This window comes from Mustela nigripes, chromosome X (genome assembly GCF_022355385.1).
Source record: "Mustela nigripes isolate SB6536 chromosome X, MUSNIG.SB6536, whole genome shotgun sequence".
In the NCBI taxonomy this organism is placed as follows: Eukaryota; Metazoa; Chordata; class Mammalia; order Carnivora; family Mustelidae; genus Mustela; species Mustela nigripes.
The window spans coordinates 87,751,820-87,770,593 of NC_081575.1; the positions used below are offsets into that span (position 1 = coordinate 87,751,820).

General features: G+C 40.2%; 2 protein-coding genes across 2 annotated transcripts in view; one reads left to right on the plus strand and one right to left on the minus strand.

The window, feature by feature from the left end:
* CASK (calcium/calmodulin dependent serine protein kinase) overlaps positions 1-18,774 on the plus strand; it is a 357,555-nt gene that overhangs the window by 186,786 nt on the left and 151,995 nt on the right. The gene's annotated exons all lie outside the window — the stretch shown is intronic.
* GPR82 (G protein-coupled receptor 82) lies at positions 1,439-14,104 on the minus strand. Its single transcript, XM_059384918.1, has 4 exons — positions 13,929-14,104; positions 6,108-6,237; positions 3,750-3,813; positions 1,439-3,611 (listed from the first exon to the last, which is right to left on the minus strand). Exon 4 carries the CDS (start codon positions 3,574-3,576, stop codon positions 2,566-2,568), a length of 1,011 nt encoding a protein of 336 aa, XP_059240901.1. The 5' UTR covers positions 3,577-3,611; positions 3,750-3,813; positions 6,108-6,237; positions 13,929-14,104; the 3' UTR covers positions 1,439-2,565.

Sequence of the window (18,774 nt, forward strand, 5' to 3'; positions counted from 1 at the left end):
ACAAACTTCCAGTTGTTATAAAAGAAACTAGTCATGGAGATGGGAAGTGCAATGTAGGGAATACAGCCAATAATATTGTAGTAATGTTATACGGTCACAGATGGTGGCTACACTTACCGTGATGAGCACTGAATAATGTATAGAATTGTCGAATCAACTATGTTGTGCACCTGAAACTAATCTAACATACAACATGACATAGTGTGTCAAATATTACAATGAAAGTTTTTTGAGCACAGTTTTTCTGAAATCCACACTTTAAAGGTAGAGTAATTTAGAAAGTAGTATTTCCTCTAAAATATTTACCACGACATTAAATGGTCAATTTGTTGATTACACAAAAAAACTCTACATGTTTTACAATTACCTGTTCAGGAAAGTATCGGTGGTGTGAAGATGAGCATGGTGATAATAAGCTCAGGACAGAGAATTAAAATGGGAATTTTCTATCAGAATGAGTAACTTAAAGAGAAATTGCATACCTCTTTTCCTCTTCTTTAAATGTAGGAAACTCTACTTTGATAATATTTCATATCTTTTACTTAAAATTGTGGCAAGGCAAAGTGAGGTTTTAATAATGATCTTTAGAGGAGGTATACATATAGACAGATCCACACACACACACACACACACATCCATATATACATATGATGAGATTTAATACTGTATCACTTATGTAAAATGAAAGCAATGATTGGACACCTCTGCTTACAGCCAGCACTTAGGGAATCAACCTAGAGTTCTCAGGTCTGCCTTTGTGTCTGCAAATTAATCTGCCAGAGATCAAATCACTGCTATAAAAGAATAGATGTACCCTGTAAACATTTGAAGCCAACATGCATTTTTTTTCATCTGTTTTTCTGAACATTTTCTTCTCTCAGTTAAGCATTGCACTAAAAGGGGGGGGATATTTCCTGTTTGTTTTCTATTCTTTTTTAATGAAAATTATGCAGATGTGTTAGAAAAACCTCTGTTGACATTGAACACATGGCTCTTGGGGAATCTGTACAAGTGTATTGTTTCTACATTTTTAATTCAGGAACAAAACATGCTATGAGATTAAAGGCTTGGAAGTGCTATGTGAACTTATTTTACACTTCATTCTGAGCACCGAAGAAATGACCACGAAGTGAATAAATGAGTCTGAGCAGTCTCTGAGGAAGTAAAAGGTTACCATTAACATTTATTCAACTTCAGTTTCATTTAACTGTTTTTGTCTGGCTCTTATCTGAGCAGATAATGCAAGTACTGTGGGTGTAGAAATTGAAAGCTGAGTACAGCTCAGAGGGCGCTTATGATCTTTTTGGGAAAATAAAACACATGAAAAAATGTTTTTTTAATTAGACTGTGTATAGCACAGAGTATAGTTCCCATCGTTTATCTTGCTGACGAGACTACATGAAAGAAAGAAATGACCGAGAAATGCTTACTGTTTAAATATTTATTTAGGTACTGGGGAAAATTGAGGTGACTTATCTATGCACTTCAGGTTTTTCATCAGCAAATTGGCATCCTTTGTGGTGGTGATGATTAAAATACATGCAAAGCATATAAGCAGAGTGTCTGGCACATAGCAAAAGCTTAGTGAATGACAGCTACTCAGAATAGTAACATCATCTGATTTAATAATAGTACCTATGAATTACATAGTATTTTTCCATTCTGCAAATGATGAAATTAACACTTTAAGAGGTTAAGTAGTTTACTGAGAATTCTCTGGCTAAATAAGAGCTCCAGCTAGGATCGAACCCAGGGAATCTAACTCGAGACCAATCTCTCAACAACAATACTATTATACTGCCCTTACTATTCATTCATTTATTTGCACAAAAATTAATTGGACATCTATGCATGCCAGATACCATTTGTCATTAACTACATTATTTATATTGAATACAGAGGGAAATTTACAAGATGTGATGAAGATAGGCATGTAATGACATCATATTCGCTCTTTATTTTGACCAAACTTAATCCAAATATTCAAATATATTTATAAAAACACTGGCTTAATAAATATGGGAATCAATGAATATTGCTTCTCACAGTAACATAAGCAGATGATACAAGTTAATGCCTTTATAAAACCTTGGATTTTTACACTCTGCTATTCATACATCTGGATAGGACTTGAGCAACATAATTTCTGATTCACTTTTTTTCTTTTACTCATTTTTAAAGTTACCAAAAAACACTACCCATAGATGAGCCCTTACACTGCAACTACTAGAAAGCAGAAAACCATTTGCTGCTTTATCCTGCAGTCATGACCTGTTGTGTTTTAAAGAAAAGCATACACAGTTGCATTTAAAGAGAAGATGGTCTTTTGCTTTCATATGCAGTGAGATCCTTTTAATATGTTTGACTTTTGCCTCTGAGAGGCTCTGCCAACTCAACTTGCAGTATTAGTAGAGCTGTAAAATGAATTTTATGATTATTTCTAAAACCGAAGAGGTTTTCCTACTGCCTGCTTTCAAGCAAGCTGTGACCTGTTGATCATGTAGTTCAATATCCCTAGTAGCCATATAAACACTTTTCTGTTTGGTGGTGTTTTCTATTCAGAAGTCAACTATAGGCTTGTATATGTGGGGATTCCGATTTTGTAAAGAGATTATATAGTGTCTTTTTGAACGTTTTATCTAAAAAAAGAAATATGATCGGGTCTGTGCTACTTCTAGCTGATGCAAGACAGGTGAGGACATTTTTAATTTCAATTAAATAATTCAGTCGCTGACAGTTCTGATTTTGGTGTAGAACATAAAAAATGGGTTTAAAAATGCTGTATGGAAGGAAGCAAACTATTAGTAGAATCTGGATGACCAAAAGGTGCCTTTTCACAGAACTGTAAGTCAGATCTTTCTCCATAATGGATGTACAGGTCCTTATTTTTCTCAGATGGCTGACAAAAGAGTAATATGATGTTAGTACAACTAAAAAGGAAAATCCCATAAATGTGGTTCCAATGAGGCCCGCGGTCTGCGAGATCATGGCTCCTAGTTCCGTCTGCCGGTTATAGCACACGTTCTCCTCTCCTTCTGTAGCCTCTACAACTGAGTAGTATATGATAACTGGCATAATTATGCCTAGTACAACTCCCCATATGTAAACACACAGTTTTCTAGCAAAGTTGGGCTGGCGAAATTTTTTCAGTAAATGGCCATAAAATACTTTCTCGTAGCATGAAGTAGTCTCTTGTACTGAGTCCTTTTTCATTAAGGTAGCATAGCGGCTTATGGCAATCCAACTTAAAATTAAGAGGCTAACGAACATACTTACATGCATGGATAGAGTTCCCAAAAAATTGACCACTGTGCATTGTGCAGATCGATACTCCCATTGAGAACCTTTTAGGAAATAGATACCCATGAAAGGCATAGCACTGCACACAAGTAAGTTTGCAGTCACAAGATGTGCTAGGTAGATGTGCGTTGATGTTTTCTTGCCTATCTTTGTTAAAAATAGCCATTGAGAGAGAGAATTTCCAAAGAGACCAATGATGCAGAGGAAGGTGTAAATGATCGGCAAAGCCAGGGAAGAGATCCTGGATGGTTGAATACATGTTGAATTGTTGCTCATTTATATCAGATTTTCTTGGAATTTTGTCTTAGGAGCTAGAACAGAATGGCAGATATTTAATGTTAAAATTATAGATGGTATTTAAACTGAATAGTTTTTTAAAACCATTGGATGAAATAAAATAGTAATGTAAATGTATTGGGTAGAAAGAGAGGATATAGATGCTTTCTCACCTTTTCTAATCACGGTTGTCCAGTGGAACTACAAGTAAGACTTGATGGTGGACAGTACCTTTGTCTAAAAAATGAAATTTGATACAAATAGTTAAAGACCTGAGATTTATCATTCTTTGATTTTTTTTTCCTAGAAAGGTAATTGAACTATTTTAAAGCACATGCAAGCAATACATACTGGCCAAAGGAAAGTATTACAAAAGTATTTTGTGGCCACCCTACTACTTAAGACTTTTAATTACCACCTTAATCAACGCTTTTCAAAATGGCTTCTCTCCAGGATGAGGCTAAAGCACCCTCTGTAATCTAATACTCTTAGAATAGTGTCATTTTGCATTTCAGAAGTAAACTTAATTCTACACAAATACTCAGACAAGATCCTGAATCAAACAGAAGGCAAGTATAGTGACCAAGGATAGACATCAAAATCCCAAGGTCTTTACCAAGACATCAGAAATTTCCTATTTCAAATATTTAATGTTAAACTACCATACTTCAGTTTTTTTTTAAAGTTTACTTTAAATTCTGTGTCAAAACTGTAGTTGCTATGCTTGTTGGTTAGAGTGCCCTCATGTGTCTTTGTGTATAATTTTAGTACCTTGTGTTTTCAGAGAATATGATTTTTTTAGAAGACATTTTAATCACAGCATAAATACAGGCATGGTTTTTTGGTTTTTTATGTTTTATTTTTTGTTTTTAAGTTTATTTTTTTTTTTGTAATAATCTACACCCAACATGAGGCTCGAACCTAGGATCCCGAGATCAGGTGTCACGTGCTCTTCCGACTTAGTTAGCCAGGTGCCCCATGTCTTATTTTTAAATCTTTTTCTTTTATCTTTCTTGCATAAGATGGTACACCGGAAATGTTGAAGAGTCACATACAAACTCTCTTTCATTATTTTGTTCATTCCTTATTTCTTTAAGGTGTGAATTACAAGTTATTGGATTCAGGTCAAGTAAGAATCATGAGCTTTATTCAGAATGTGCCACATTTCTCTCTTTCTAGGTACCACATTCTCTTTCATAAAAATTTAGAGTGGAGATTCTTTAAACCTTTTTTTAAATCACATTCGGTCTTTTGATAAAAACAAAAAATGTTGCCATGGATCTACCTTCATATATGTCCCCAGCCCCTCTGAGCTCTTTCACTCTGCCCCTCTTCAGAGTCACAGTTTTAAGTTTTGCATCATGGATTACAGAAATAGGGAGGGGTTTTCCCCAAATATGCTGTTGGAATTTTTAAGTAATTTATTTTTTTGTTTTTTATTTTTTGAAATATTTTATTTATTTATTTGACAGACAGAGATCACAAGTAGGCAGAGAGGCAGGCAGAGAGAAAGGAAGGGAAGCAGGCTCCCCGCTGAGCAGGGAGCCTGATGCGGGGCTCCAGGGCTCCGGGGCAGGACCCTGAGATCATGACCTGAGCCAAAGGCAGAGGCTTTAACCCACTGAGCCACCCAAGTGCCCCTCAAGTAATTTTTTAAACCAAGCAATCCCCACACAAGGACTTTGAAAGCATGAGGGTCTGTACAGTGCCTCTAGCTTCCAGTATGGAGACCCTTTACTAATGTCTACCAGTTTCTATCATTTTATTTCTTTGCAATTTTTATTTAGAAAACAGTCCAGATGCTTCAGAGGGAGTATGTGTCTGAATGCAGTACAGCCCAGCAGATTGGAATCTGGTTGCAATTAGTGCACTGTCAGTTGTAAATATATAAAGCCTGATCCATACTGATTTAAAACCAGTCAGATAGAGAGTGAAATAAGCCAGTTATTTCCTGAGAACAATTGATTCAATCCAAGTAGATCTTTTTATAACAAATGGAGCTTCCAGGGTGCCTGGTGGCTCAGTCAGTTAAGTGTCTGCCTTCAGCTCAGGTCATGATCCTAGGGATTGAGCTCCGCATCTGGCTCCTTGCTCAGTGGGGAGCCTGCTTCTCCCTCTGCCTCTGGCCCTGTGTGTGTTCTCTCTCTCTCTCTCTTCTCGGTCAAATAAATAAATAAAATCTTATTTTTTAAAGGCAAGAAAGAAATGGAACTTCCTTTTATGGTTATAGTAAAGAAAAACACTGCCCTTGCCTTGTGTAGATAATGCGTTATATACTAAAATCTGAAAAGGTAATAGTGCTTCTGTATTCACAGATCGTATTCCCCTTGTTTCAAACTAGCCCACCTCAGACAGCATCTGCCGCTGCCTATTACTGTCACCTCGCTTTGCTATTTCACACTAGCAGATGTTTCCAAACAAAAAGGAGGGGAAAAGACTCTAATGATCAGCTATCAAAATTTAAACATTTTAGTCCTGTTAGAGTTTTTACAGAGTTAACTTTTAAGCTACAAGTAAGTGATCAGTCTTACCTGCACAAGTAGTTTACACCAATCAAGGCTCTGTTCAGGACAGGGATGCAAAATTTCAGACTTAAAATTCTCCGACCATCCAGTATCTTTCAGTTCTAGTCAGTGCGACCAGATTCTTGCATGACACCAACTACAGTGAGGGGAAAAAGGAAATTAAACAGTATTGAAGAAATTGAATAGTTATGGTAAATGTAGCAACTACCTCTCAAAAAAAACCCCTCATTTCTCTATTTCTGTGGTGGGAGGAAGTTGGTGGACAATATATATATTGTACTTCCTTATGATTATTTTATGAACCAGCTCTACCTCAAGGAGCTTTATATTAACATGCTTGGCTGAAGTTAAGTTCAAAGGTTTAGTCCCCATAGCTAGTTTCATACATCACAGTGGTAGAGGGAACCACTTCATACTCACCCAAGAAAATATTAGTATAAACTTGTCTGTAAAATCACTTGTCGATAGTTCATTTGCAGTTCATCTTTATCAAGAATAAGAGGAAACAAACCCAAAATTTTCTTACCTGTAGCGGCTTACTGAAATCAGATATCACAGAGCTGGAATAGAACTTCATGATCATCTATGGATACACACCCTTCATTTTAAGGATAAAGAAGTGAATGAGATCCAGGGCACCTGATCTGAGGGTGGCTCAGTCGGTTCAATGTCTGCCTTCTGTTCAGGTCATGATTTCAGGGTCCTGGGGTCGAGTCCCACATCAGGCTTCCTGCTTAGTGGGGAGTCTGCTTCCTCTGCCCCTCCCACCCACTAGTGCTTGCCCCCTCCTCCACAAAAATAAATAGTCTTTGTTTTTTTTTTTTTTTTTTGAAAAGGCAAGAAGTGAGACCCAGCGTAGCACACTGTAAGTAAATACAGACTGCACTCGAGTTTGGGTCCCAACTAGGTTACCAAGTGAACTAACCCATTCTACTTCCAACTGCCCTCTGAGCCCCCATTCAGATTCAGATTAGTGTCCATGGTTTGGAGCATTTCATAAAGGCTTTGGGGAATCCCAGAAAGTGCCAGAATCTGAAGACCAAATACTCCTCGGATATAATGAATAGTTACATCATGCTATAAAGAATCCAGTTTTATATATAGTATCGTGTAATGAGCCTACGAACTAGTAACTAACTGAAAGCTCAGGGTACAGCTGAGGAGCCAGACTTGCGTCACACACTACCCTCCCTTGTGTAGTGAAACCACCCGGAGGGAGTCAGAGAATGGGAACAGAAATCTAATTTCATCAAACTTGAGCACTTCAGTTATCAGTGAATCTGCATTTAAAATTAATAGAAGGACCTTGCCATTTCTCATAACCCCCAATGTGTATCTTTTTTCGTGTTGATTGCTTAAGTCCTCCCTACTGTTTGCATAATTGTTCTCTGTAAAACAAAAGTGAGAACTACTTAAGTGGTTCTGCTGCTGTTCATCTTTGTCATGCTTGCCATTATTTCATTAAGGACCGTGACTCGTCCAGGGTTGTATGGCCATGGACTGCACAGTAATTTGGCCTCTCTGGAATTCCTATTATTTTTACTTCATCAATTTCTCATGTCCCAGGAAGGAATTACTTAGAACAAAAACCCGTTTGAACTAATTTAGAGAAGAATGGAAGTGGAATGCTGTTTATAAGTGATTGAGAGATCATTTTAATATTACCACTTTGAGCCTTAAGCCCCTGTAGTCAAAAAAAGAGAGAGAGAGACCACTCTTGCCCTCCCCTACCTTTCCTCCATTGTCCCCAGACTCAGTAAATGACAGCATCACTTTCTCGTTATTCAAGTCAAAAACCTAGGAATTATCCTGCTTCCTCTCTTTCCTTCACATCTCACATCCAGTCAATTCCTGTAGCTTCTCCCACCACCACCAGTAGTAGCCACACTTAATGAAAGCTTATTATGTGCCAGGCATCCTGGTCTGTGTTTTGTCTTATTTCATCTTCACAATACACTGTGAAATAAATAGTACAAAATATATTCAATTTAAAGATGAGGAAAACAACTTCAGAAAGGTCACATAAATTGCCTAAGATCATGCAGCCATCTGTCCTCACAACATGATGAGTGGCTTACATACACACACATACACACAGCAAGTGACTCAAAACAAGACCATAGGTGCAGTATCTTTTTTGTTTGTTTGTTTAATCTAGCCTCTGAAGTCAGCATTGTCACTTCTGCAGCATTTTCTTGGTCACACAGAGCCAGCAGTGATTCAATATGAAGAGGTAGATAGCAGGAGATGGTGATCATTGGGAGCCATCTTGGAAGCTGGCTACCACAAGATGTCAGTCAACCATTGGACTAGGGAAAAGTCAAAAGTACCTCTTAAAATGACTGTCAGGCAGCTGATCATTTATCAAGCAAGAATGCCTGGATTGGTGTACATTCTGTCATTTCTTCCTGTCTCTTGATTTTTAGTGCTCTGTATTAAACAGTGCAGTTCATTTATTTTTTTTAAAGATTTTATTTATTTATGTGACAGACAGAGATCACAAGTAGGCAGAGAGGCAGGCAGAGAGAGAGGAAGGGAAGCAGGCTCCCTGCTGAGTAGAGAGCTCAACGCAGGACTCAATCCCAGGACCCCAGGACTATAACCTGAGCCGAAGGCAGAGGCTTTAACCCACTGAGCCACCCAGGCGCCCCCAGTGCAATTCATTTAATGAGTATTTATTGAAGTTCCTAGTATGTTTCTAGTGCTGTGTGGAAGTCACAGAAGTGTATTAGCCATAGGCTAACATAGGGTTTCCAGAAATTCAGGAGTGATTCCACAAGCAAGCCAAGAATTCAGATTAATAATGTGATGTGTGGGGGCACTTGGATGGCTCATTGGGTTAAGCCTCTGCCTTCAGCTCAGGTTATGATCCCAGGATCTTGAGATCAAGCCCCACATCGGGCTCTCTGCTCTGCAGGGAGCCTGCTTCCCCCTCTCTCTCTGCCTACCTGTGATCTCTCTCTCTGTCAGATAAATAAATAAAATCTTTAAAAAAATATATAGTGTGATGTGTGATAGAGAAGATGCTCTACAAGTTAGAAAGAGGAGAAAACAGTGAATCATAGTTGTTCTGGAAGGCCAAAGGAGCTAGAAGGAAAGGGAACACATGCTAAGCTATAATTCTGTGCTATGTAGGGACTGGGCAGAGCATTTTACATGTAAGAACTCGAACAATGGGTGGTAGAGGTTCCATTTCACATGGAAGGAAATTGAGTTTCAAAGAGGTTAAATTGTGTGCCCAAGGCAACACAACAAGTAAATGAACTTGAAAGCATATATTTTTTTTTTCAATCTCTTCCTCTGCTGTTGAAAGCAGAAATTACTGGCCTTTCTCAGGGGTCAGTTAGTTGTACTCAGTAGTACTTATGGTAAGTAAACTGGGGTCAAGTTTTGAATACTTTTTACTTTGTTCAAACAGGGCTTCCCATCCTATGCTCTAAGGTAGCAGAATTGACCATGGGAAAAATCAAGTCCAATTTTCTAATCATTGAAAGCTTTGAACTTTAAGCTAAGTTCTATCTCATCGATAGCAGTATAAATTCTTTTTGATTGAGGCAATTTTTGAATTCCTTAACTGAAATATAAGGAATTTTCTAATTTATGTTTTTCTAAGAACTACTACAATTGGTCGAAAAGCATAAATGTCAGAGCATACAAAATTAGCCAAAATACAACTTGTCAGGTGGAAATTTCAAGGATTACAAGTGCTGTGTACACGTGGCCCCTTGGACTTTTCTCACTCAAGCCACCGGTCTTTCTCTTTGGTTTCTCATAAATCTTTCCCATCCACACCATCTGCAAGGTTCCGCTTCTGTTATCCAAGTGCAAATGCCCTTATCCAACACTTCTAATTCTTTCCTACATCATCTGCCAAATGCTGATCCCCTGGGTGTTCTGCTCAGACCCTTATGATTTACTTCTCAAGGTGTTAAAGTAGTTCCCCCAGAATACAAGCCCTGCCTTGTGTTAAGTTTCCTGCTTTCGAGATACACGCACACGCATGTGTGTGTGTTTGTGTGTGTGTCAAGGGAATGTTTCACTCTGTTCCCAGAACCCATTTGGAGTCATTCAGTAAGAATGGTTCAGAGGGCAGGCAGGTGGTAATTTATTTTGACAGTCTGTGGTGAGCTGTATACAGCAAGGGTGCACGAGACTTCTCCTGACTTACAGGGATTATAGGGGTCAGGAGTAGGGTCCCTCACCACTTTCCATCAGAGCCAGAATGCAAAGGACACCTAAGACACATCACTCATACCTGCACCTCATTGCTCCAGCTACACAATTATTTTAGGCTGGTGTCCACACTAGCTGTGGTTCACCTTTTTGAGTACTCTTCCTGACCAGTCTGCAGTTCGGGCCATCGGGAGGCTGGTGTGCAGGCAGAGCAGATAGGCCTCACACAGTCTGTGTTTGAACAGCACATTCAAAAGATAAGTGGTTCTCCAAAAGGGGGGGCAGTGGAAGCCTTTTATCCAGTTCAGTGCATACCCGAGACAGTGGTCACCTTGAGGAGTGAAACACAGACCTTTGACTCAAAGCTGTGGTTTGTTCAAGGCTCGCTGAGCCCCCTGCTCCCTTCAGGATGTGGTGTCTAGCCACAGCCCCGTCCCCACGGCACCGCTCGCAGGCTCTTGCTGCTGCTCGAGCAGCTGTATTTCAGGCCATCCCACCCTTAATCAGGGTTTTAAGAACTTCTACTAGGAAGAGCTGATTTCTCAGTATATCGTGGGAGTATCTCCCTCAAGAACTATTTTTAAAACAGCAGAAATTATAGTCCAGAGTTTGAAAGTTTATCATCGTGCAGAAAACTGATTAGCTCCATAAGGAAGGTCCACTGACAAAACGTAGAGGGACCTACTAATCAAAGTTTCATTATGCTTCGCCTTTGGCTTTGTCTCTTCATATAGGTTTGTGTGCACCGGATAGACGTGGTCTTCTAGAATCGCATACCACAATAACACTGTAGCAGTCTCGGTGGCGGCCATAAGAACTGGAATGCCCTCTGAGGCGGCAGAGGGAAGCAGATGGGAAATAGGTTTGGGGAAGGGAAGAAACTTCAGCATTGGATTAGATGAGGCAAAAATCTTTTTGAGGACAGTCAGATTTTAAATTTCAACATCTTTGAGTCAGTTAAGTTTAATTCATATCCTGCTTCAGAACCTACCGTTTTTTTTTAAAGGTTCTTTGAAGGGCTCCTGGGTGGCTCAGTCAGTTAAGCATCTGACTTTGACTCAGGTCATGATTTGGGAGTCCTGGGGTTGAGCCCCACATTGGGATCCCTGCTCTCTTTCTTTTTCTCTCTCTCTTTCAAACCTTTTTAAAAAAGGTTCTTTGAAAAGGAAAAAGTATAAAATTTTCTGAAAATGAAACCTTTCATGATAGAATTCTAAAAATAAAAATAAAAATATTGCCCCAGGTACAAGATACATCCCTACACCTCTGCCCTGGGAAACAACACATCAGACTGCAGTGAGATTTCGAGAACCAAAAAGGCATCCTATATCCGTTCCCTGGAACCCGCAGTGTCCCTTTCTTCCCAAGACCAAGGTTTCCTGGCCAGTTTATTACCAATCATTTCCTTTGGATATCTAGATACTGTTGTGTTGAGGTTAAGTCCCCTGCTCCATGTCCTTATCAAGGGACAAAACAGGTATGTGAAGGGAAGGCGAGGGGCAGTTAAGTACCTGTCTTACTGCCTGTATCTGAGTGTCTGGGTTGATTTTTCTCTTAAGAGCCCCAAGTACTGAAGTAACAAGCTTGCCTGAGAACCACGTTTATTAGGAAGCTTATAAATGGCAGCTACTGAAGTGCTTCCTATATATATTCGATCGGTTTTTAAACCATCTCTGAGCTAAATGCCATCCTAACTACCAGTTTCTAGATGAGATTTAGGCCCACAGAAGAGAGATAACTTGCCGCTGCTAGTAGAACTGCCATAGTGTAGGGCTTAGAACTGGACCCAGGCAGTGTGACTTCAGAGCCCATATTCTTGGCTGCTGCCAGAGTCTGGTTGATGGTGTTGGGTAAGGTGACCCAGTATCCCCAGTGACAAAAAACATATCTCACTTATATACCTGTCTGCAGTTTTCAGTCTGGAAGTTTATGAACTCCTGCCATCTCCCCATTGTAGAGGTGCCTTTTTCCATCCGTAGCTGGTAAGTAATCAGAGGGTTCTATTTTGAGACTATGTATTGTTTCCCTTTCAGTCTATTGATTTTAGCAGTCACGGATGATCCTCACCTAAGTCAGTTCTTGTGCTGATGGACGCAGATAAATTAGATTTGAAGTGGTCACTTGAAGGCGGCACTCTAAACAAGTCTTGGTGTTGAGATCATTCTCAAATAGTGCCATCTGTGGCATAGCTTCTAATATTACCAGATTTTCTCTTCTTCCCTGTCCTCCATCAAAAACCAGCCTAAAATATGCTGTTTTAATAAACAACGTAAAGCAATGAGGCCAGGAAACCTAAGTCCTACGGAGTGACAACCTCTGGAAATAGCTGGTAGAGAAAACTGGAAAAGAGAAAAACCGCCACAGTTTGGTGTTCGCTGCAAAGTCTGCAGCTCGTTCTTTTGGCAGCGCTGTGGCCAGCAGAGGGCAGTGTATTACCAGCCCTGGGTAAACCTCTCCCAATGAAAGGCTGAAGTAGAAGCTGCCGGCGTTGCTCTGTTTTCCAGCCAGAAACTTAAAACCATTTAAAAGTTGTGTTTTTTTTTTTTTTTTAAGTTCTAAAAGAATGATAAACGTCATTATTTAACTAGCTGAAAAACACTTTAAACGTGAGAGAGTAACAGTAATTGTGTGGGCGAGGATTCCTTTCACGATTTCACCCCGATTTCCTTAACGATTTCATCCTAAAGATGAAAAGCCAGTACCAGTCATCTGCCTTTAATAGGATATGTCCTCTGGGGACTTTTTTGTTTTGTACCAGTGATTATCACAAGAGTTGCCTTTGTAAAACACAACTTCAATCACCTGAGCAGTAAAAAAGAAAGTCTGACATTTTAGTATGTGAAAGTTGTAGTCATATCTTCTAGTTTTATTTAGCTTTTCTCCTAATCACAGTGATTCAAGGACATAATTTCAAAAGTCAAAGAATACTGAAAGGCTTGTAGTGAAAACTTGCCTATTAATAAATGTGATTTAAAGCCTATATCAGCTAATGAAGACAGTAGAGTCCCTGTTGTGTCCCCTTTAGTCCTTCCTCAGACTCCGAAGATCCTTTCATTTAAGAAACCCCCTAACCTGTTGCCTCGTTATTCCCTTCTTTCCATCAGTGGGGAGCATATGTTTGTTGTTATCTCAGAGAACACATGGGTGGTTTAAATCTTTAATAACCCTGGGGCGCCTGGATGGCTCAGCAGGTTAAAGCCTCTGCCTTCGGCTCAGGTCATGATCCCAGGGTCCTGGGATTGAGCCCCACATCTGGCTCTCTGCTCAGCAGGGAACATGCTTCCCCCCTCTCTCTCTGCCTGCCTTTCTGCCTACTTGTAATCTCTGTCAAATAAATAAATAGATAAATCTTTTAAAAAAATCTTTAATAACCCTGCCATTCCCCACCCTGCAGTGGTTTGGAAAATAGTTGTCTCTTTCTCTCTTCCTCTCACACACAGCTTTCAAATAAAAGAATTCAAGGCGTTGTCTCTTGTTAGTGAAATCGCTCACTATTATTCATTGTTGCCTTTTTAGAAATAGTATGCACACTTTTTGTTTATATTTTATGTGCATCATTTATCTCTTCACACCCCCAGACTTGGTGGCTTAGGACAACTCTCGATTCTGCAATTTGTTCTGGGCTCAGCTGGGCAGTTCTTCTGTCATTCTTACCTGGGATCATCTGTGCAGCTATGTAGCTTCTTAGTCATCTGGCAGCATAGCTGAGACTGGGTAGTCCAAGATGGCCTCACTCTTGTGTCTGGAGCCCCAGCTGGGATGGTTATGCAGGCCGAGCGTCTGTTTCCATGTGATCTTTTTATTGGCTTTATTTCTAATGTGATGGTCTCGGCTTCTGAGAGGGCAAAACTGGAAACTGCAAGGCCTCTGAAGGTTTTGCTCAAATGTCCTGCAATGTCCACCACCTTTTATCAGTCAGAGCAAGTCACATATCTGCCCAGATTCAAGAGGTGGGCAAAAGACTCCACCTCTGAATGGGAGGAGCTGTGGAGAATTTTAATCTACCACATTTTTTAATGTGCTTGCAGTGGTAACGTTTTAACTAATTTTCTATATCTTTCCCTGGAAGTGCCTTTGCATTGGCTCTTTCCTTGGGGATTAATATAGTATGTGTACCTGGGAGTTCATGGCTTCTTGGGCAATATTTCAAAAAAGAAAAGTTGAGTTTACTTTGTGAGAGCTGCCCACTCTGTCCCACTTGGGTCCTGGAGCTGTTGTTTTGTTTTGATTATTTCTTATATTACGAAGTGCATCAAAAGTATCGTGAATCTGGGCACCTGGGTGTCTCAGTTGGTTAAGCAACTGCCTTCCACTCAGGTCATGATCCCAAAGTCCCAGGATCAAGTCCCACATCAGGCTCCCAGCTCCAAGGGGAGTCTGCTTCTCCCTCTGACCTTTTCCCCTCTCATGCTCTCTCTCACTGTCTCTCTCTCAAATAAATAAATAAAATCTTTTTTTTTTTTAAGTATCTGTTTCCAGAATAGATTCTAGCTTTTTAGTAAGACTAGAAGAAAAGTCTGTTTCTGCTAGTGTGATCCTGAAAGCTGGATAAATTCATTGACTTCTCCAATACTAAAGCCTAGAAGGACGTGGAATGACAATTAATCTAGCTCACCCTTTGGTAGCTCCCCACCACCACCACCACCAGCATGCTGGTTTGTACTCACTACTCAAGATTTCTTTATTTGCAAGATCATAAATGGAAACTATCAGAGCATGAGACCCACATTCACTTACTGAGCTGATTCCTTGCACTAGTTGCCACATATATTTGGACCTCTGCAACCGTCCCCAACACGAGCTGACCTGTGTGTTCCAATGTTTTTCAAGACTAACTGGCCACAAAGGGGAACTGAATATGAACATGCATGCAAACCTCATCAGTTCCCTTTGCAACCAGCTGAAAGTTGTTTTTAATATAGAGGAAACAGTGTTTTTCTTGTGAGTATAAACAATTTACGGCATTTCTGCTTCTGACAGGTCAGGGGACATACAAGAGAACACCGCACTAAATTGTGAGAAAGGCACTTTAAAGAGAAAGTAGGAAAACAGCAAAAGTTGAATTGAGGAAGAGAAAGAGGTGCTGCTGTGTACAGGAAAGGAACAAAGCAGAGGTGGGAGACTGGGTACTAGAAATTCTTAATAAGTAATAGAACACAAGAAGAGGCAGGAACTGTAGAAAGGAAATGTCTGTAACAGGAAAGGGCCTGTAGCAGCACTTCCAGTGGTATTAATGGAAGGCATTAAAATCTCTTGGCCCAGAAGTTTGCCATTGGATAAAATTGGAAAATATAACCCATTAGAGTGATTACTATTCCCACATGAGTTCATGCTACTGAGCCAGGTTTAGTGCCTTGTTGCCATTTCAGAATGCAGTGTGGTGACCCAGTTAGCCGCTCTGATTACTGAGCAAAACCAGGGGTCTATAAGAAAGCATAGAGACCTAAGCACCTAACATGAATGTCACAAAGCTCCTAAAAGCAATCTCTCTAGCAATAAAAATGCCTACTACGTGCTGAGCAAGAGACACAGGTCAAATTCACCACAAAAGAAGAATGAGGGAAACTGCTTGGGGACTGCCAACCATACATCAAGCAGCAGCCCCCAGACGTGCACCTGAGTTGCCCTGAGGGCATTACTGTTTTAGTATCTGAAGGCACAGCTGAACTGCAGGTGGCCCCTACTTGCCAGCCGCTGATGCAGTGAATGTTCTGCAAGATCCAAAATTTCTATTAACAGGATCTAAAGGACATCTCATCCAAACTTTATTAAATGCTGAAAATACTTGGCTACCTTCCCAGCCTGCTGGGGATCCATACTATATTGAAATGCTTCGATTAACAAGTAAGTCACCAGCTCTCTATTTCATTTGAGATCTGTAATTATTAGACACCCTCTCTCATGATCTGGTGAGATGTGCCTCTTGCAACTCCCATCCTTCACCGATCCTTTTAGCTTGCTCTCTGGAACTACACACACACATTTTTGCTGTAATATCTTTCCTTCTGTCTTTTGCTGTAAGGCTACGTAATCTCATTCTCCCAACTCTTCCTGGTATCCTGCAAGGTACCCTCACTGTCCTCTTCTGCTTATTCAACTTCCAAAGCATGGCTCTGATGAGCCCATGATCGGTCTGTTACCGCTCTTGTCCTGGGCAGTGCTCTTATTCATGAAAGCTGAAGTTGAATTACCCTTCATGAGTTACTCCCCGCCTCCCTCCCACCTCGCTTGCTTCCAGACCAGCTTCCACTGCCTCTCTTCCTAGTTCCAATGTTTACCTTCAGCTTATGGCCATTCCATTTTGACATTTGAGTATTTGGATAACATATATTGAATGTTTCTTCCTGGCCAGGTATATATTTATTAGCTTGTTTAGTCCTCATAACAACACTATGAGTTAGGTACTCCTAACTCTTATTAAATAATCTCTCAGTAGAAGGAAGAATAGAAGGAAGTAAGGAAAAACAGGAGAAGTCATTTTCTCATAGAAAAAAAAAATAAAAAGTAGAAGGAAGAGTAGAAGGAAGCAATTTCTCAGTAGAAGGAAGAGAGCTTGTCCAAGGTTATATAGTAAGTGGTAGAGCCAGACACTGAACTCGGCAAGGGCTGCCCTTCTAACCTGGCTGGTACGCTGACTCTCAGTTCTGTTATTTAATAATGTTTACTGTCATTGGGCCAAGAAGACCTATTGGATCCAGCCCACCATGATCCCCACTATGGCCTAACTGTGATGGGAGGGAGATACTGTTCCAATGCTCAAGACTCTTTTCCTGGTCCAAGAGATGTTCTGTGCTTTCAAATCATCTGCACGTCTGTTCTCAGGAGTTTGAATTTTGTAGTATAAGGAAACATTTCTGTGTTCTCAGGGAATGTCTCATCTGGACTCCATTTATGAAATGCCAAGCTAATCATAATTCTCTCTGCAAACTCTTTAGCATGGTCTTTTAGAGCTGTATATCAAAAGGCCAGGGTTTATCTACATTTTTTCCTAGAAAGTTTCTTTAAAGCGAAAGAGAAAACATCTTACTTTGTGGTGTCTGGCAAAAGAAACCATAAGGAAAGGAGAAAGTAAGGCCCACACTGATAGAAGTGATTAACAACCCATAAAAACACCCAAAGATTAGTATCCAGAATACGTGGTATTTCAACAGTTTGAAAGAAATGAGTAAAGAAGCAGCAACTAATTAAGGGGGAAACGGAGTGGGGGGAGAGGTCCCGATACAAACAGGCCATTTACCCAAGAAGAAACCTGAATGGGGCAGGGGGGACAAAACATGAGCCAATGCTCCACTTCAATTGTAATCAGGGAAGCACAAATTAAAGCCACAGGGAGATGCCATTCACACCTACTAGATGGACTAAAGTTAGTAAAAATGACAAAACCAAGTATTGGGAAACAACTCATGTCTCACTAGACTCGTGTCCTGAGTCCTGTCTCTCACTAGTTGGGAGAAGTATATACATCGATAAAATCACTTTGGAGAGCAATTTGTCACAACAGAGATCAGTTGCGAATGTGCATACCCTATGAGCAAGCATTTCTACTTCTAGGAGTCAGCCATGGAGAAATTTCACGCATGTGCCCAGGGCATACAGGAGACCATGGTTTCTAATAGTAAAAAAGTGGAAACCACCTAAGGGCCCACTGTCAGGTGAAATGGAGAATTGAGCTATTTTTTGTTCCCACAGTGAAACCCTGTGTATCAGTGTAGTGAGTGAGGAGACTTACATATATCAGCACAAACAGAAATTGAGTGAAAAAGTTACAAAAAGGTACAGTAGTAAGATATTCATTGTGTCCATTTTAAAAAACAAAAACTAATACCTATCGTTATATATAGCTGTGTTATAAAAGAAGAAAAACGCGCATCAGAATGACAATACTAACTTGGGGAAAGAGGATACCTCAGGATGAGCTTTAGTGAAGCTAGCTTTGGGGGTTATGTCTGGGTACAAGAGAACAGTGAAGCAAATAGGGCCAAAAGTTAACATCTGTTCAGTTTGGGTGATGGGTGCTTGCTGCTCGCTATGTTGTGTCTTCCCCCTTTTTTGGGTGCTTGAAATGTTTTAGAACTAAAGAAAGATGATACGTGGAATGAACCCACCAGAACAGAACTGTGTAGAAGTTGACTATGGACCCTTCAGTAACTGTATGACTTCCTAAAGCAAAAAGAGATTCTCTGCCTCATCCACACCTGTACTCAAACCATAATTAGAAAGTTCTTCCAGATCTCATCTTAGGATGGTTCTTGATGCCTTTCTTTGGCTAGAAGCAAAATTAAGGGTGAGTGCTCTAAACCTTTATTCGAGACCCCCCCCCCCCAGTTCCACCTATAGACTCTTGTACTAGAATACTGTCCGTGTTTCAGGCAGGGCTTTCCCAGAGTGGGCAAATGTGCCACAGCTAGAGAACCAGCCTTTAAGATGTTGGGTTTTTGACTGCACACAATTTGGATGAGTGGTAAACAGATTTTTTTGTCCCAAATACATGTTATTACCA